The sequence below is a fragment of the Gasterosteus aculeatus genome, chromosome 20 (genome assembly GCF_964276395.1).
Source record: "Gasterosteus aculeatus chromosome 20, fGasAcu3.hap1.1, whole genome shotgun sequence".
NCBI classification, from domain to species: domain Eukaryota; kingdom Metazoa; phylum Chordata; class Actinopteri; order Perciformes; family Gasterosteidae; genus Gasterosteus; species Gasterosteus aculeatus.
Genome location: NC_135707.1, coordinates 17,220,526 through 17,236,152, shown reverse-complemented (window position 1 = coordinate 17,236,152; position 15,627 = coordinate 17,220,526). Strand labels below are relative to the sequence as shown.

Sequence of the window (15,627 nt, the reverse complement as noted above, 5' to 3'; positions counted from 1 at the left end):
CCACCCAGTGCACAGTGGAAGAGGCACCATCCCCCTCTCACCACCGTCCTGAGAAATCTGTTCAATACGGCACGTTCATGTGTGTTCAAGGATTCTGAAAACGAAGTTACTCTCTTACATGCCTGAAGAAAATAATCTAGGTTTATAGCAGCTCTGATTTCCCAACATTCCCCTTTAAGCTCTACTCTCAGTCCAAAACAACAGGACAGTGACCAAAAGACGGGAAATCACAAGCACCTCAGACGTCAGGAATCTGAGGAACGCTGCCCCCTCTGCTACAACAACAGGGGAGCGTAAGATCCCAGAAGTCCTGCGTTACGTCCCTCTGGCAGGCGGCAGCGATCACAGGTGGGAGCTTTCGGAAGTCTTTCAGATTGATGATCCCAGGCCGCGGCGAGCGCCGGGCAGCGACTCCGGCGCGCTGCACTGTAAACACAGCCTAATGGAGGGCTCTAACCCCGGCACTCACATGCATGGAGGTAGGCAAACACACATATTTGAGCACTTACATGCACACTGGCCAGGACACGCGTCAATATATTCGCAAATGCGGGAAAACACGCTCTCTTCTCTCAGTTTACATTCCCTACCTTGATGCAGGCCGGTCCTGCACACAAGGAGAGCAACACATTAAATCTAAATATTGGGGCCTTCAACTTGGTAGATATTCAAGTGTCCACTAGCTATCTTCTGATTTTCAAAGTACAGTAGGCTCATCTGACTTTTGTCAGATATTGTTGCATCAACAGCGTAACAAGAGAGACAAAGAAAAAGGTGGAACAAAAAGGGCTTAAAGAGGTTTACAAAAGCTCCATGAAGCTGCGTAGCTGGGTGTCAGTTCTCCGATAATCACTATAAAGTGACATCTGCTTCCAGGGAGGCCTTTTGCTTTCGCATTATCACAAAATATTCATCATTACAGCTTTAAATCCTGTATTTTCTATTAATGCGATTGGAAGTTCGAAATTAGTATCAGCCTTTACGTCTGATATGAAATAAGATAATCGCGCTCACACCTTCGGTGGAAGGCGTGAGGCCGGATAATTGAAATGCAGGAGGTGTAGCCGTTGGAACAGTGTGTTCCTCCACTCAGCGGCGTAAACACGGAGAGAACAGCAGATGGACAGCTACCGAGACGGAGGAAGGGAATCAAAACACCGCCGCGTCCTGCATGTGGAAACATCCCGATAGAGACCGCTAACGTCGCCCCAGCTGACTTGTCACAACAAACTGGCGTGATGTGCAGAAAAGCATCTCGTGCGTGTGAAAAAACCCAAGCGAACACCAAAGCGTGTTTTGGATTATTTTTCATGACCGGGAGGAACATCATGCTCGCGCTCCGTGACTACGCCGGCCACAGCGCACGGCTCAAACCAAACAAACAAACCTCTTCCTCCTCGACTGGCAGCTCCGGCGCGCTGCCGTCAGCGTTTACGGGCAAAACAATCGCAGGAGGAAGTCACGTTTTTAGCAGCAGTTAAAACCATCTAAAAATGTAGGGTGGAGGTTCATTTTCTCCCCTGTGCTCCCCTGAAACGTGTGTCTTTAATACGGTGTCCGGGTCTCAGACTCTACTCAAAGGAGACACATGGCTGTGGAGCGAGATCCACACTGCAGGCGGAAAACACAAAGCAGCTGGTGGAGCGTGGCAGGGTGGAGGAGAGGATCCAACAGCTCTTAAACTCAGAGATAGAGAAATGTCATTCTAGGAAAGATATTCCAACTCTAAAACCCATTGTATGATGCGACAGATTATATTCCTTAGCTGTTAAAGTCTCAATGAGTACACTTCCCTTTAAATAGCAACTGTATCACAACATTAGTCCCTGCACACCCAGCGTCAACATCAATGGATCTGATGTTTGCCTGGGGTCACATAATGAAAGAAAAAAACAACGTCTTCAAAACAAGAACGTTGGTTGATTTCTTGGATAATGCTCGGAACCGTGTGCGTGCGAATAGAGACGCTGTGGGCAGCTCGCAGTGTGTAAACCATTCACTTAGTCCACCAACTCGCATGCTCACGCCACAGCTCGAGAAAAAAAACATGAACTCATCAGCCGTCTTCAACACGTTCAGCAGAATCACTTCATAAACAGCAAGAAAACATACTTCCCCTCTGCACACATTGAGGTATTGTCTTCAACGCTGACTGTAAAATATTTCAGACATTCTAGGGGCTAACAAAGTAAAGAAGCGCATAATTGACATATCTTCACCTTTATGGAACTGATGCTATTCTGAACTTCCTTGTGTTTAATGCTGACCTCGCGTGTTTAGGTTCTGCTGTAGCTGCACAGCAGGTAAAGAAAACGGTGGGCTTTTTAAAGGGGGCATTCTTAGTTGAGCAGAAAGGACCACAAAGAAATTATGAAAATAGTCAAATGTCCCTAATCAGCCTATAAATTATCCTTTCTTTTGCTTAAGAATGTTCTCTTGCTGAATCCATTTGAAGTCCAAAGTTGCCTATCAGACAGGAACAATAACGGGCGCAAGGAGGAGGAATCCGTGACCTGGATTTTGAGGAAAGTTCTAGTTATATAGTTTGAGAGGTATGAAATCTCCACTACAGTTTATTTACAAATATTTAGGTCAGGGAACAGACGGCTTGTCTGAGATCGTTTAACAGACACGAGTCCACTAAAGAGCTTTTGTAAAAGACATGGAGACAGACGAAGACAAAGGGGAAGAGACGCTGTAGGGCCGTGGTGAGAGACGAAGCCCAGCAGGTACAGTGAAGTGTGGAAAACGGCCGAGATGGGAAGTCCATGATAGCGATGTCCGTTAGCGGGGAATGAGGGGCTATGAGGGGCTATGAGGGAGGAGGCGGCACGCGGAGAAACCAGTGACCCTCCGTCACCGCCGTACCCGCGCTCCTTCCATACATCATCATCCCGTGAGCGCCGCGTCTGCTCGGGGGCCCCTAGGAGATTAATTAGGAGCCTCGGCTAGCCGAGCGGCTGCTGATATAGGTCCCCAATTTAACTCACAAGATAAATCACCTCTGCTGAAAGCCCAAAGTTCAGCTATTTCAACACATACAAAAGAGCCTGACGGAGGACACTTATACAGTGGGTGGTGTAGCATTGTTCGCTCTTTTGTATACATTTGGCTATTCTGGGCATCGTCTGTTAGGTGGCCTACATACTCTTGGTGGACTTATATATTCATCATCGAACACAGTGAACCTGCCGGCTTTCAGGTGTATTTTTATTATCTCCGTATCAGCTGCAGCACAGCACATGCACCAAACACCAGCAGTTCCCTCTTTCCTCAGAAGCAAAAAGTAGGACAGTGATTTAAACTCCCTTTTAGAGCCAATAAAACAGCATCCAGTGCGACTTTCATTCTGAGCAAAATGTGCACAAATTGAATCCTTCTATGTAAATTTGACAATTTAAAGCAAAAGAGTGGCACATCTGGTCCACATACTGTGGTAGAATAAAGTAGGCTGTAAGAAGAAGCACGCTAGATTACCCATGGCTGCACCCGGGGGGGACAAAAAACTACATCTACTGTGCCGCATCCTCCCCACTGATTACTTCTTTTTTGCCTATTGAATGTGGACCTCTCCATCCTCAACAACGGGAGGCTGACGCTGGGACATCGGGAGTCTTTTAAAAGCCGTCGTGGGGCAAAACTACTGACTGGTACTACAGCTAGAATGCTGGTGGATGCATTGTACTGACAGTCCCCCTCCATGCACATCTATCTGTAGTGGTTTTTTAATATGCATTAAGTGTGGCCATACTAAAATAATAATGTATTATATGAGGCCCCAATAGCAGCAAACATAAGACAGGACCACAGCCAATAATGACTCACACTAACACATCTTCATCAGCATATTTTTGGATGACAAAGTCCCGACTGTTAGTTAGTAAATGTTTTGGAATAAATATACAGAGAAAACAAGAAAAAAGGCTTATTGTTTTCAGATGCCAATCAACTGGAAAATGCCAGAAAATTTGCACAAATGAATGCACAGGTGGGTTTTCAATAAGCCTGCCAGATTTGATTGTTACTTTATGGTTTCAGCTGAGTGGAGCTTTGTAGTGAGTTTAAACATAACGCCGTGTCACAGATGTATGGTTATGGCAATCTTTATTAAGGAAACCGTTACGACTCCTCGTACACCGCGGTCGTTATTCAGATACCGTGATACGCTCATGATTTCCCAAAGTGGTTCACATCTTTGCCTGTAAACTTTGTACAGACTAGTGAGGCCCGGTCACCTGGGAGCACATCCATTCCATCTGACTAACCCGTGTTTGTCAAAGCCAAAGTCGTGCTGCCTGGCTGAACGCCCCCCCGCCTCTCCTCCCCCCTCCCCCCCCACAAGCACTTGGCAGCGCACACAAACTGTCCTGAAATGGTCCATCCTTTGAATGCACCCTTCAAGCGGGCCACGAGCCTCTCAGGACAACGCACAACAGAGGAGGGCACGAGATAACAAAATACAGATCTCACATATAGAAAAAGCAGATGCGAGCTCACACAGACCGAGAAGCACGGCGTGAAATATGAATATCTCTGGGGACGGCTCGGTTTGTGTTGCGTCTGCATGGGAAAGGAGTGTGTGTGTGTGTGTGTGTGTGTGTGTGTGTGTGCGTGTGTGTCCGTAGCCACCGGCCACGCGGGCAGTCTGCGGTTACGTGTCCTGCCCAGGGACACATGGACACAGACACTAGTGAGCGGGGATCAAACCGCCGACCCTCTGATTGAAGGACGACCCGTCGTCGTCCGGACAGAGATCACTGAGGGGTGGAATTGATTCTCGACCACCTGAGGGTCGACCAGACGGGATGAAAAGGCCCTCGATGCTCAGGAGGACACCGGGGAGCCGCGGCCAACCCACTGACCTCACTTTATGAACGGACACGAGGTCACCGCACGCCACCTGCTGCCTTTTCCCACCGTCTGGCACCAGTTAATCAACCCCTCTCAAAAGGGTTATTCAGTGTTTTTTTAAAGGAAAGAAATGTAGGTTTCTATGCAATTTGTCTGTAATATGCTGCTGGAAAATATATACATGCAGTGCTTTCAGCAAAAGCAGTATGGGTTTGAAAACAGCAACACAACTCTCTAGTTCTGGTGTGTAACGGGAACACACTCTCACACTCAGGAACAATAACGCGCCCGCACACAACTACTGTATGAGGTAGTGTTTCACAACATGACACTGGTGAAACAAAGGTGACCCCCGAGATCATCCGCGTTTTGCATGAATACACAACTCCAGTGGTGTGATAAGGAAACAACCGAGGCAGAAAGACAGAGAGAGGAATTTCCACGCGAGCTTTCACCTAAATGAAAGAAAGAAAAAGGGTATAAGAAAAGTCCTGCTGACTCCTCAAAGCGCCGCGCGGAGTCCAAAGCCCTTTGAGAAAGAAAAAAAGGAGGAAAAGTAACACCGGAGAGGAATGGCTGAATTAGAACAGAACACACAACAGTTGGGGAACCACACAGACACAACAAGAGGCCGCAGGACAGATGCACATATGAACACACACGCGCACGGGAAACACACATACCTGTTTGGCTGAGCTGAGAGGTGCTCCGGCTCTTGCGCGACATGCCGACCATGGCCTGCATTTTGGCACCAATGCTGGAGCGCCTCTTCTTGTCGTCGGTGCCTACCGTGCCGACCGCCGTGTCCGACTGGCTGCCGTCCGTCTTCTCCAGGTTACACATGTCGCCGCTGACGCTTGTGCTCTTGGTCATGTTCACGCCGCCCGACGAGCCCATCTGCCTGTTTTTCATTTTGGATGCAAAGTCACTGTCAGCCACCACCATTGACAGGATAGGGTGGGGTCAGAGGGGGGGGGGGGGGGGGGGGGGTTTGCAGGCAAGGACACAGAGAGGACCGCAGGAGAGGATGAGGAGGAGAGAGCGGGAGATGAGGAGGCGTGGGGTGGAAAGGGGGAGGAGGAGAGAGATCAGCTACAGGTGTCCATGACTCACAGTGCAGCAGAGTTTAGTGTCTGATGGAGTTTGTGTTGTAGAACGATTGTTCGTGCAGTGAACCACGAAAGAGCCTTTAAATAGTTGTGCACTGACGCAAGTTGCCTTGTGTTGCATTCAAACACAAACAATTGGCTAGTGAGTGAACCCTTGAAACCACACGTGACCCCATTGACCGTTACAAGCTTTTTGAATTGACCTCATCCGGCCCGTAGGGTCTATGATTGGTGCCGCGTTATGTGCGTGCTCTACAAGCACCTGATGTTTGCTTTGGTTGTGTTGTTCTGACTTGATATTTCAGTTGTATAATTCTGGTGGCAGATGTTTTATGTTGTACAACTACTGCACTCAGCATTAGAGTTACTTTTAAATGACGTGTTGATACTGAAAATGAACTTCTAACTGTGAGACATGATGGAAGATAACAGGATCGCTAACGATGTAGCGGTCAGTCTTCTTCTTCACTGCCATTGCAGTGCTGTGTTTTTCGACACATTACCGCCACCTGTAGGTCAGTGGGGTGTAATGAAACCACTGTATTAGTGCACAAAGAAAGAAAACAGGGACACACAAGGTCCCTTTGGCCTTGAATCTCAACTTTAACGGCGACATGGACAGCACACCCTCGAAGATCTCAGATAGATTTACATGTCTTTATAAACTTCCTCTGCTGATCACATGATCGAGGGCTCCAGAACAGCTAATAATGAACTGTGCATTGATTGTCTTATTCCCTGCTGTGTATTTTTTATAGAAACATTACCATTTATTTCCTTTCCAATAGTTTAAATGCAAGCATGAAGATGACTTAGTGTGTATGTTTTACATTGAACTATTGGCTAATGCACGTACAATAAGAGATGATTAGAAATTCACATTTCACATTTGGACCTCTCTTGCTTCGCACGTTAACACACACATTGTCTGTCATCAGCATTATTCTCCAGCCCTTCCCATTTGAATGGAAATAGGCCAGAGTCTAAATTAGAGTCTTATTTTAGCTCTGCCCGTAATATTATCTTGAAGAGACAAATTACATTCTGTATCAGGGGCTCTGCATCCTTAATGGGATAGGTTTCGTGTAGCGGCCTGCGGCTACTGCTCATTAATTAAAGTGTCTGACCTCTGCAATGTAACTGTCTCACAAAGGAAACTTATGGAGAGACACGCCGACTAAAACGGGGGAAGAATCGATGCAGTTCGACAATTGACTCCATCAATTACTTCAATTAGGCTCCTTCAGATCCTGCTCTTTCATTCATTAGACATCAGTGTTTGACTCCATTGTAACTGAATTAAGAAAATGATCAGTATTTGATCAAGAGCATGTCTGGCATTGTAATAGGATTTCAAGTGCAGACGGTCGTGTTGCATTAGGTTGACATTGAAGGTGAGTGATGCTTCAGTTCGACCCAGTATTCACAGCCTGGTTCTCTGTGGCTTTAAGCTTGAAGGAGAGAGAAAGGAGCCTCCATCTCGCTTTCAACGAGTTGGATCATAAATTATACTTTCCACTTAATCTTTCAGGACAACACAGAACTGTTTGCTTATACCATTCGTCTTGCTGCCGACAAGGCCGCTTTGCACTGCCACGCGAGCCTCCTTGTTTATGCGTCTGACTGCGGCTGGTGGTGAAATGGGTCAGATATGCTGTAAAAGGGCCTCGTGCCTCAGCCGGCGGTATGAAGCCTTTTGTTTATGCCAGTTTGTGATGCCAGTGGGCTCTGTTATGGATCAGTCTGTACTTTAATGCATAAATATTCAATGCTTATTGGGGGATTAGTGCCTTTGATCAGTTAATGCAGGCCAGAGGCTTTGAAGCAGACTTCAAGCGACTTCTCACAGCGCGTACAGGTGACTTTCTAAGCTGCGCTCTCGAGGCTGCATCTTGTCTGGTCGACGCAGGGCAGGCGATGATGCTGCTTCTTCTGCTGAGGTCAATGTAGTGGCACCCGGCTTCTGCAAACGATGAGGTTCAACTGGACGGACACACAGACCCTTTCAAAAGGATATTCATCTTGCAGGGTGTTCTATAATAAAAAAGTAAACTGGACACTGGATAACACATTCTAGTCACACAGTTTTTATGGACAAAATATTTAAAAATATTTCTGCAAGATATCCTGTAGGTATTTTTAATTCCCCTTAAAGGAAAATAATCCCTCTTGGACACTTTTAAAATACACATTTCTCCACAAGCAGTATTTCCTTTTCCTAATCTGATCTAAAAACTGTTAACGCATGGTTATACTGATTTACGATGTACATGTACAGTATGCAGGCCAGCCCCTCGTCACTGTTCCTCAGACAGACATCACTGTATCTCTTCTATCTGAGCAGGTCTTGGACTCTGGGCGCTGTCTGAAAACAGGAACCCTCAGGGGGGATTTCTGATTTTCGACCTCAGCTCAAAGAACATAGTGTTCCTCATGCAGATTGCTCACCGTGCATTCTTATCTAGGCCAAGATGTTCCCAAGGCAAAACAAAACCCGGGAATGTCTTTGTCTCGAGGAAATGGGGACCGATTTTTGTCTGAATGTAAGAGAACATAAAATCAATCATATTTATCGTCAGTTAAAAACTGAATAAATATCAGCCAAACTAAAATGCATCACTACCAAATGCTGTTGTGTACTTTTAGCTTGGTCAATATTTCTGCAAACCCAAATATATGACTAAAGGGCCAGTTCATTCAACCAACTGGGCTGAAACCAACCCACCGTTTTGACGGCTGGATCATAAAAGCAATTGAACGTAAAGTCATGCGAGCTGCGTCGTCCTCCCACACTCATCCCCTTTCACACAGAGGATCACTGCTTCCTTGTAAGGTGAAGCAAAAAAAAAAAAACGTTACCATGGCAACAGTGCCCCAGCCGGAGCGTCTGGCTGTGAACACAACTCATAGGGAAACGCTATCGTCGAGCACGGAGGAAGGTACAGTTCCTGCCTCTCATTAGGCGAGCTGCTGTTGATTGCTGAGGCGCTTAAAGTTAACAGGCCCTCCCTTCCTCTTTAGTACCGATTAGCCTCTGGCCATCAGAACACTGGTCTCTATCCTCCCTCACACCAATGGGCCAGTGGCCAGGCTAAGACATCCTGCGTGAAAGAGACGTGGAAGGGCAGAGGTTACGTGGGATTTAAAAAGCGCTGACGGAAAGCTCCTCGCATCCTGAAGGCGGCCGCAGTTCAGAGGCGCGTGTGTCTGAGCGTTGGCCTCACTCACTTTGGTTTAGCAGCCGTGGCAGCGCGAAGCGGCCTTTTTTTTTTTAATGTGCAGCAGATGCACGCTTGCACTGTGACCTCAACACGCAGGCGATGAGTCATAAATAAATGGAGCTCGTGGCGACGCGTTCCTGCCGAATCAAACCGCTTCGTTGCTTTCACGCGTCGGTGAGCATGAGAGCAGGCAGCAACTCAAGCATTGCACAGCTACTTCCTGACTCCTCCATAGGACTGAGGACACACAGTCTACTGTCAGTATTTACAGGGTGTCGACCTGTAGGCTCACTGAGGCTCAGGCCTCTGCTGGTTGCAGCGTGGTCAGTGGCAGAGTTCAGGAAAAAAGCCCGTGGAAAACACAGGTCAGCTGCGTGCAGAACGCTTCCCACCGCTGAGCTCATGAGGTTGAGAGGAGACAACCTCCCGTCTCTGCTGAGAATCGTATTCTGTTTCATGCAAATGAGGTTTTATTAGCTCAAATATTCAGAGGCCCACCGTCACAACATGGCAGGCATGTAGACGGTAACGTTTTGTAAGATGATCAAGTAATCTGCAGATTAATTTTTTTCGTTGGTAAAATTCATAAGTTTGTCAATGACACTGCCGTCATAATAGCATTTTATTTGCAGATTATGAATTGACGATATTAGATAGTTGCAAATGTTCAGTTGTTTAAAGCCTCCTCGGTATTTCACAAAAGTCTCCTTTAAAGAGAATGATTTATCTCCTGCTTATTTAATTAAATTAATAATATATATTTAATTAAATATAAAAAAGCATGAGCATGAACGAATATACAGATATTTTAGGTGTATAAAATATGTTCTGCTGCTGCCCTCGTGCACTGCAGTACTTTGCACAGTGCGTATTCATCCAAACTGGGGCGAACCAGAAAAGATGATGTGTTGTAGAATTACACTCTAGCTGTCATGATGCATTCGGGGCTAATCACACAGAAAAGAGCTCAGCACGCAGCTCACTTTCCGTCAAAGAGGAAGACGATGTTCGAGTTTAGAATAAATGGATCAGAATGTTTCTTCACAATTTAAAGATTCCACTCCCTCTTGATCAAAGTCTTTGGATTGCTGGTTGACAGTGTAGGTATGAAAGTTGTGGAGAGAGAGAGAGACAGAGAAAGGGAGAGAAATGTTCTTGGCATGTCGAGGAGAAGCTGGGGGAATGTGGGAGTTTGGGGGAGACGAGTTGCAGGCGCAGAGGGACACATGGAAACAGGAAAACACCGACGCAGCATCCAAGCGCTGAGCAGCACCGACAGAGAAGCGACTCCAGACTGCAGCCGCAATCGCTGCAACCGCTCAGGACTTGTGCGCCTTCTTATAGCACGCGTGTAGGTGAGGAACCTGTAAAGCTTTCTCTGCTGAGGGCGTCTGACGCGTGCGTTTTCTTAATCGGTCGGTACACACTGGTGCAGTGTTAATCGCTCATAAGAGGCTACAGCTTTTATCTTAATGTGTTTTCTCTCAAGTCGAAGCACACACTAAGTGCTAAGTGCTAACAGTGCTAATGCGGGGAAGAGGCTCTCACTCGGATCCTGCTGTGAATGTGATTTGATAGTGAAGACATCTTATTAGCAGTGCAAGCTGAGCTTCAATCCTGCTGTGGGCTTCTCAATCAGCTTGCTCTTGGATTTGCTCTTGACATACTTTGTATGCCTGCTAGTCGTCTTCAGAGATGAAACCAACTCTCTTGTGGCCGATTAAATAGCTTCGTGTTAAATATATTTTTACTTTCATTACAATGAAAAGTGATTAGTTTAGTATTTTTCATACATTCGGTCATGTGCGTGTCATTGCTACAATGGAATACGACCATATCGTTTCATGGTGAAATACTAAATTTTTGTGTTTCAGCTAACTGCATCCTAAGCAGAGTTTGTCCAAGTGTCTCACACCCGGTATGTTTCCTTTTCTCCTAATTAAACCTTATCTTTCCATGCAGACATGCGGCTTCCGTCTCATTCGCAGAGGTTTTCAGAAATCTGGTTCTGAGAATTTAAATACAATAAATTATTTTAACCAAATTTGGAAGATATTCTTTGATATCATCTTTTGCCTTTGTGGATTAGTCTGAGTAACCACGATATTGTTTTTTCAAACCGACATTGTCGAAGTTCATTTGGAGATTGGGGGAACAAAGATCCCATAACTTCCATCAATTGTCATGTGTCCTGTCAGCGGTGAATAAAAGAATCAATTTCCATATTCCTTCCTACATGACACAGGTCAATACAGTACAAACACTGATACAAGTAATTTAACTTTCTTAATCTTATGCTTTCTCTCCCAACCAGGAATCATATAATATATCCTGTACATATGTGCTGTATTCCTGCAGACGTTATCCTAAAATCTCTGCCAATGAATCTGAACCTGTCTGAAGGCTTCATAGTTCCTCAAACTGTTTAGTTTTGGTTGACAGGGCAACCGTTGTCATGGTTGAAGTGTGGAGGACAGTCACCATACTGCTTTGTGCATGGTCAGCGGGTCTACGGGTCAGCGGGTCTAAGGGTCTACAGGTCTAAGGGTCTACAGGTCTACGGGTCTACGGGTCTACGGGTCTTGTTAGTAGGAGTCTACGGTTAGAGGCTGACGCGCACGCGTTACCTGAGGTCAGTCTCTGAGATACTCCTCTGGTGCGAGTCCTCTTCCTTCTCCACCAAATCCTCCCGATGCTCCTCGCCTGTGTCTACCTCCCGTCCTCCCTTCGATCTCCCCTCTTTACCCGCCCTCCTCCCCTCCAGCCCTCCTCCCCCCACCCCCGCCTCCTCCTCCTCTACTTCTCCCAACTGCGCGTCCCTTTCCCGAGACTGGCTCCTCGATCGCAACCGGCTGCAGACGGGGACGGAAGCAACAGAGCGGCACATGCAAAGCAGAAAGAAAAACCACACAAAGCATGAATATTGTCAACAATACGAGAGAGAAAGACAAACACAGAGAGCGAGTGCAGCCCACATCGAGTGTCAGAATAACAGAAAACAGGAACGCAGACTTACAGCAAACTCCATGCAAATGATTTATCTCTTTTTTGGGGGGGGTTGATATGAAACAACATTCGAAGAAAGGGTATGTGTTTCATGTTCCAGCGTGTGTGTCGCCAGATATGGACAAACTTCCCCCTTACAGCCCCAATGAGTTCAACCGTTTGGTTCCAGATATTTGCTCTAAAACGGAGCCAAACCCGAACTCACCACAGAGAAAATGACCCGCGGTGCATTTCCCCCTTTACGTTTAACCGCGTGCAAACTATTTCAGCGCTGAAAACATCTGGACGTGGCAACGTGTATGCAAAGACATGTTCACAGCCGAGGGGGGATTTGTCCATTCCTGGTAACAGCTGGATGAGTTTAAGGGGGGAGACGGGTTCACTGTCCTACCGGATTTTGCGGTTTCCTTGCGGCCTCTCTGATTGGACAGACATGTAGCTCGTGCTGCTGAACCGAGAGGCACTGCTGGTTCTCGACACAGCGGACACGTCGCTTACATCACTGTCCGACGACTTGGCCGACAGGTTATCTGAGGCCCGTGGATCCCTTCCCGAGCGCTGCAGAGAGGACAGTGGTATGGTGACGTCTCACAACATAGAATCATCTTACCAACAACGTCCAGGCTCCTCAAAGGTGCTCATTGTCAGATGAAGCATCCGGGAACACAGACGTATGATCATGATCATTTGGGCCTGTCTTTAATAGTGTTTCATATTATGCTCAGAATATCACCCTTGTGTGACAGTGTGCACGTTTAACAGTCTTTCCATTTGGTGCTACTTTTCACAGGTGATTATTTAATGTATCTGTCATAAAAGCATATGATTATCTAAATATGAACCAGGTGTTCTGGCTCGTTCCCTTTAAAGCGCTTCATTTACAAACCATGTGAGCAAAGTATCAGTCACAGAGCTGCCGATTCATTCAGTCATATTTGCATTTACTATCACTTACAACCACTTGGTCTTTGTCCCAGTTGTCCTCGGATAGTAATCCAGCCTCAAACACTTATATGAAGTAAAGCCATTACTTTTTGCTCTAATAAGACCAAATACAGGAATAAATCCTTTGAATGAAGTACGTCTTGCTGATGGTAACGTGTCCGTTACAAAAGGACTTGGGGCAGCGATACATGATGGAGGACACTGGCTTTACTAAGAGGCTTCCTTGGAAGCTGGAACGATGAATTTGCATCACCCTGGTTCACGAAATACTGCTGAACTGTGTGTGTGTCTACAATGATCCTTTGTGTACTTTCTGTGGGTTGTTTACGTTCGGAGAACCTGGACCGAGCGTCACACTAAGTGTTTCCTATCGCAAACGCTCCCGTCCTGTTTAATGACAGCGTAAGTTTTGTTTTGTCCCTGGCGCTTCCAAGGGGGATGATGTTTGGCAGAAAAGCAGACGCCTCATAATTTCATCTGCTTTCTACAGAGTCCCAGCCAACACATTGACTGCCCCCCAAACGCTGCGTTTTCATTCTAAAGACTTAAAAGGAGAGGCGGGCAGGGAGCCTGGGTCTGGTACGGCTCGGCCCAGCTCGCAGCGGGAACACCGGGCCCGACCTCTCCGCAGCGGAGCAGTAAACACTCGACTCTGCGCACACTCACTGTCACATTCCTCCAATTTACAACAAAGGGCTTAAGGCTCAGTTCATCCGACGAGGAGAAAGCATATTTTGCTTGTATCCGTCCACAGACAGTTTGGGTTTAACGTGCCGAGCTCGAGAGGTATCCACTTTTGTTTTATGACTCGAAGCGCTGATGAAGGATATTTGTCACGCGCAAGTAGCGCGTCTGCCAGGAAACTTTATACCAGCCTCCATTTGGTTCGATTCATCAAGGATTTACTAGGCTTCCTTTGCGGAGCCAAGGTCACATGTGGTACGTAACTGAAGAGGACCTTTTCAGGGTTACGTATTCCTAAAGTGTTGATTTAAGCCTGGTTTGTGCTTCTGCGTTCTCAGAGAGACGCAAGGACACGCAGACGCAAGAGCCCCTTGCGTGCATCGACCCATTTTGATGCGATCGACCCATTTTTCTTTTTTTGTCATTTGGATGAAATGGCGCTTCAGAAAACCACAACATTGAAACGACTTTAGTAGTCCCTTGACCTTTGAGCGTTTTAGTGTTTTTGAGTGACTTGGTCAGTGTGTGCTCGTACACTACGCAACCATCAATGTGCAACGTTGATATGTGCATGTGCACATGCTTGACCGCGTGCACGGTGTGGCACGCGGCCGGCGTGCTGTGGGTGCCTGCGTGTTGGTGAGGACGTGCTCTGACCTTGTGGTAGTCCTGCTCCAGTCGGGGGTCGGAGCCCGCTCCCTGCTTGTACTTGTTCATCTTCAGCTTCATCTGCCTGGTCCTCTCCTCCATGTCCATACCTAAGCAGCACAGAGACGGGGGGAGGGGGGGGGGGGGAGGGGGGGGGGGGGTGGACGGTCAGGTGGGGGCCTTCGCCGCGAGCGAGGCCCGACGGTGAGAGACGAGCTTCTTGCCGAGCGGTGAGCCATGAGCTATGACGAGGACGGGTCTAATGGGACAAAGCTGAATGGTCGACTGTTTGAACACAAACACAAACTGAAAAAACTGAACAGGCGCATCTGGGACCGATTGTCATTTAAATTGAAGGAACAATAGTATATTATAAAAGCTTTGGACACTAAGGCTCAAATGTTTGACTTCCAGTCCACATTGGGACACACTATACATGAGGCAGCACATCCCTCTCAGCTCAAAGGCTCGCAGTATCTTTTTTCTCAATTTACGGCTTTGTAAAATCCTCACATCATCTTGTTATTCCCTCTCATCTCCTCCCAAATTCAATTTTAGCGCTGTGCTCGGTTTTGTGTCGGTGCAAGCACAATTTGCATTGAACAAAGATCAAGCCGTGATCAATACAGAAGCTTAACCTTGTTCTGCCGGGAGGTAATAATGCCGTTGTGTACAAACTGTGCCCATTTCACGTAACTGAAAAGAAAATAAACCGCCTGAAACGAAAACCTCACAACAAAACACTTTCTGCTGAAACTGCTACGTGTCGGCACTTTCCTGCTGCGTCTGCATCTCCGTTCTCTCCACTCGCTCTCTGCCTTTGTGTCATTTAATGGTAATGATGAAGGTGAGCGTGATGAATGTGCCATGCGCACATACAGTAAGCGTGTAGCGTCACGTACAAACATGCACACGCAGAAAAAAGGGAGGTGACATCAAATGGGAGCGATGTGTAAGGCAAAGGGAATTTGTTTTCCCTTTGGAATAGAGTTCATTTTCCTCTCTTGATCCATTGATGAACGTCACTAATAGTGCGTTAATGCTGCTGTTTAGCTGCGCGTAACACACGTCACCCTGATTCTGTCAAGAGAACAAGGCATTGTTTCCTCTCAAAGCAAATGTGCTTTGAGAACCAGATAACTGAAGACCTATTGGTTTATATA

General features: G+C 46.8%; 1 protein-coding gene across 46 annotated transcripts in view; it reads right to left on the bottom strand.

The window, feature by feature from the left end:
* The window catches only part of rims2a (regulating synaptic membrane exocytosis 2a), a 110,064-nt gene that overhangs the window by 7,909 nt on the left and 86,528 nt on the right, over positions 1-15,627 (bottom strand). For 40 of the 46 annotated variants that reach the window (XM_078095460.1, XM_078095463.1, XM_078095470.1 and 37 more), the window contains 4 exons: positions 14,474-14,574; positions 12,579-12,745; positions 11,809-12,033; positions 5,535-5,752 (listed from right to left, as the gene is read on the bottom strand). The exons of 4 other annotated variants lie outside the window; for them this stretch is intronic. In XM_078095460.1, the coding sequence (XP_077951586.1) occupies positions 5,535-5,752; positions 11,809-12,033; positions 12,579-12,745; positions 14,474-14,574 (711 nt within the window). The remainder of the gene's footprint in view (positions 1-5,534; positions 5,753-11,808; positions 12,034-12,578; positions 12,746-14,473; positions 14,575-15,627) is intronic. 2 more of the 46 variants (XM_078095477.1, XM_078095479.1) reach the window with 1 other exon arrangement.